At 41.0% G+C, this 4551-nt stretch overlaps 1 protein-coding gene across 1 annotated transcript; it reads left to right on the top strand.

The window, feature by feature from the left end:
- Positions 1-2402: 2402 nt before the first annotated feature.
- Positions 2403-4548, top strand: LOC143606290 (putative aldo-keto reductase 2; the record flags this gene model as incomplete). The annotated part of the gene is made up of 4 exons (XM_077082104.1): positions 2403-2627; positions 2698-2901; positions 3421-3696; positions 4264-4548. Coding segments are annotated over exons 1-4 (978 nt in total), but the record flags the coding sequence as incomplete, so codon positions are not given.
- Positions 4549-4551: the final 3 nt, after the last annotated feature.

Here is a 4551-nt window from a genome sequence, read left to right as displayed (position 1 = left end):
ACATCGTCTTCGTCTTCCGAAGAAGACGAACTCATTTGTCAAGCGGTTCAAACGACGATAAATTTTTTGATCGATCAAAGACGCCCTCGAGCCCCATTATTCCGGCAACCACGTCTTCGTGATCGAAAGACTGCTAATGAAACTTTAATACGTCACTATTTTAGCCCCGATCCCGCATATGGTGAGGAAAGTTTCAAAACTCGTTTTCGAATGACTAGACGATTATTCATGCGTCTAGCAAATGACTTGCCGGAGTACTTTGAGTATTTTCAACAAATGGATTACGCTAGAGGTCATCCCGGGTTCACGCCTACTCAAAAAATTACCGCCACTCTTCGACAACTAGCGTATGGTGTTGGCTCGGACATGTTGGACGAGTATCTACAAATGGCTAAAAAGACCGGACGCGATTCGCTTAACCACTTTTGTAAATGTATATAGTTTTATTTAAAATTTTATTATTTACATTTATTTATATAATTTTAAATAATTATATTTAGGGGTCATATCGCTATACAAGCGGAGATACTTACGTAAACCAACAATGTATGATATCCAACGCATATACGAGGTGCACGGTGAAAGGCATGGTTTCCCCGGGATGCTCGGTAGCCTTGATTGTATGCATGTTGGTTGGGATATGTGTCCTACTGCTTGGCGAGGTCAATTCCACCGAGGTGATCACCCCGGCCCTACTATTGTACTTGAGGCGGTGGCGTCCTAGGATCTTTGGTTTTGGCATGCGTTCTTTGGGGTTGTCGGGTCAAATAATAACCTCAATGTTATCGATCAATCACCGATATTCGATGACCTTATCGATGGGGTTGAACCCCCTCAGGCTTTTTTTGTAAATGGAGAACACTTCAAGTACGGGTACTACCTCGTTGATGGTATTTACAGCGAATGGGGGACACTAGTTCAAGCTTATGCGTCTCCACTTTCTGACAAACAAAAGTACTTCACGAAGAGACAAGGATCAACCAGAAAAGATATTGAAAGGGCGTTTGGAGTCTTAAAGAAAAAATGGGCAATATTGGCAAATCCAATAAAATTTTGGACAAGGGAGAAGATAACGGAAGTCGTCTACACGTGTGTAATCTTACATAACATGATACTAGAAGACGAGGGTCACGCTATTTGTCAAAACTACCAAGGTGATATTCCAAGACAAGAATCGACGATCACCAATGAACAACGACTCGATAACTTAAATATCATCAAGAGTCATGAGATACACGACAACCTTCGGCATGAGTTGGTTGAGCATTTGTGGGATAGAAGACCCGATAATCTTGTATTAGACTAGTAATATTTTAAATTATTATTAATGTAATGTTTTATATTATTATTAATGTAATGTTTTAAATTATTTAAAAAAATAAAAAAAAACCCAACCAAGTCCCGGCTCATCTAGACCATTACACCCTCTGGGGCTTGGTCTGGGGGCTTGGTTGGCATGCATAGTCAGCGTCACGTGTCATGAAGATGTTGGTTCACTTGGGGCTCAACCAAGCCCTATTACCCTTAGCTTAAAAAAGGCTATTTTAAGAATTTTCCCGATTAATAATCATGATTAACAAGCATGGTGTCGTTGTTAAAGGCATCTTGACTGAAAAGCATGTTGTACGATAATTTGCTATTGGTTGGAAAACATGTTGTGTACCGGATAACAAACCTCTTTTATTGATTAAAAAGCATGGTGTACTTTGCATCGTAAATGGTTCTAACCGCTGCCACCACCACCACGACGGTTAAAACCGCCTTCACAGCCGGTACGAGGAGAACGCCTGTTGGCAAGACTAGCACGAATGTTTTGTATTAATTTAAGTCTAATCTATTAACTGCGTTAAATAATTCTGTTAAATTTAAATGCATTATAGCTTTTTATCTGAAGCACAAATGTACTAAAACTGATAAGTTGATCAAAAGTTAGGAATCAACCTGCATTTAACTTTAAAAGTATTTTGTTTGCATAAAAACAACTCATATTGATAAATAGTATTTTACCCGGCGTGTTGCGTCAGGGAGGTCGGCTAACGCGTCGAGCTGGTTGGATATATTTATGATTTATGTGCCCCTCGTATCGCAATGGTGCGCTAATGTGGGTCCAGTTGATTAACATATAAAAAATTAGAATATTTAAAAACGACATTTATTTGGTCGGTAAAACCCAGACGTCGGTAAAACTCAAGTATTTTTATTTTTTCAAATCTTGCCGGTTTTAAAACTCACGAATATTAACAAGTCGTATACAACGTGTGTTGTAAGTTTCTGAAATTTAAGAAAAACAAAATGAATCCACATTTATTTATTTATACACGGATAATTAAATAAAGATGTTCATTCCCATGACACGTGGCAGAGAGAGTGATAACTGATAAGTTCATCTTCTTCCCATTGCTTCAATCAAATCAATGGCAGTGGTACCAAAAGTGAAGCTGGGTTCACAAGGTCTAGTGGTTTCAGCACAGGGCTTGGGTTGTATGGGCATGTCCGGAAGCTACGGACTACCCAAACCCGAACCCGACATGATCAAGCTCATCCACCACGCCATTGACTACGGCGTCACGTTCCTTGACACCTCTGACGTGTACGGCGGTAACACCAACGAAACACTCATCGGCAAGGTCAGTATAGTAATTTCAATCGTTACCTTTATTTGTTTATTCATTTATTATTATTATTTTGTTTTTGCAGGCTTTGAAAGAAAGTGGGGTGAGGGATAAAGTTCAAATAGCGACGAAATTTGGGATCCGAGGAGTGGATGGGAAGACAGAGGCGTGTGGTGATCCGGCGTATGTTCGATCGTGTTGTGAAGGTAGCTTAAAGAGACTTGGTGTTGATTGTATTGATCTTTACTATGTTCATCGGATTGATACTCGAGTCCCGATAGAAGTCACGGTTCGTCTCTCTGTTTCTTCTGATTTCGAGCGGTACTACAAGAGCTTGAGCCCCTTTCTCAAAATAATAAAAAAAAAACATATAAGTTGATTAATAGATAATAAACAAGCCTAGCTTAAGCTTGATAAAACGACCCAAGCTCGGGCTCGTTTAAGGTCTTTTTCAAAATATATAAATGAATTAAGAAGTTATAAACAAGCTGAGCTTAAGCTTGATAGAAAGACTCACGGGCTGAGCTCGAGCTTTATAATACATCTCCAAACAAGCCCGGGCTATCGAAAGTCCACTCAAACCGAACTTACCCATCATTTGGGGCACAGGGACGCAACTCGGGCTCGGCTCGTTAACATCTCTAAAACTAATTTGCTACTGCATAAACATTAAAACCAGTTGTTCCAGAATTTGTGATTGATGTTATTAGTTTTGCTGTTTATTTTTCCAATGTTAATATTTTATAGCAAACAAAGTTAGTTTGAGTTGTTCTGAACACTTGCATATGTGAAAATCTGTAATTAAAAGATGAGAGAGCTCAAGAAACTGGTAGAGGAAGGGAAGGTGAGGTATATAGGATTATCAGAAGCATGTGCTTCGACAATCCGAAGGGCGCATGCTGTTCATCCGATAACCGCAGTACAGAATGAGTGGTCATTATGGTCAAGAGATTTGGAAGATGAAATTGTTCCTACTTGCAGAGAGCTTGGTATTGGGATTGTTCCTTACAGTCCAATCGGTAGGGGATTCCTAGCTGTCGGTCCATCATTGGTTGAAAACTTGATAGAGGGTGACTTCAGGAAGGTATGAATATTTTTTAAAACATTGTATTTTACATAGACCTGGCGAAACGAACTGGTCGGAGCGGGCGGCATGCAGGGCCAGAACGGGTGCGGGTTAGAATGGGTGCGAGTCAGCACATGCCAAGTGCCAACTTAGAAAAATGTTATTTTGGTTGGGGTCAGAATGGGTGCGGGTCAGAACTATAAGAGATTTCAGAATCCAACTTTTAGCCCTTTTGATGCAGTTCGGGTCGGAATGGGTTCGAAGAGGCCCACTAATCGGCTGTTAATGTTCATTCCTTTACTAACATGTGCCGGTACGCACAGAACGTGGCAACGGATGCGTGACCGGTGCCGGTACGGGCGTCACCGGCGTTGCGTGCGTAACCAATGTCTGAACGCCCGCATCAGGCACAGGCTACGTGTGCAGAGCCGATTACAAGTTGAGAGCTGTGTTAAGTGCATAACGTGGTCGGCTTACGTGTCTGACGCATATACCATTCCGAACCGAACATTTTGGAAGGATTTTTTAAATCCATTAAATAAAGGTTTTTTAGTCATATGAAAATATAATTACTTGTTATTGCAGAAAATGCCAAGGTTTCAAAATGTGAATCACAACAAGACTGTATTCGAGCGAGTGAACGAGATGGCTACAAGGAAAGGGTGCAGCGCAGCTCAACTAGCCTTAGCCTGGGTGCACCACCAAGGAACGGATGTGGTTCCGATACCAGGGACCACGAAGCTCGAAAACTTTAACCAAAACGTTGGGGCGCTATCCGTTAAACTAACACGAGAGGAGATGACAGAACTTGAATCGTTCGCTTCGAGTGAAGTTGTGAAGGGGGAAAGACATGCAGTCATGCATATGACTTTT

This window comes from Bidens hawaiensis, unplaced genomic scaffold (genome assembly GCF_021521415.1).
Source record: "Bidens hawaiensis isolate Kalapana, Puna unplaced genomic scaffold, B.hawaiensis_p1.1 tig00074056_1, whole genome shotgun sequence".
Lineage (NCBI taxonomy): Eukaryota > Viridiplantae > Streptophyta > Magnoliopsida > Asterales > Asteraceae > Bidens > Bidens hawaiensis.
Note: the sequence above shows the minus strand (reverse complement) of the source record. Positions and strands in the feature narration are given on the sequence as shown.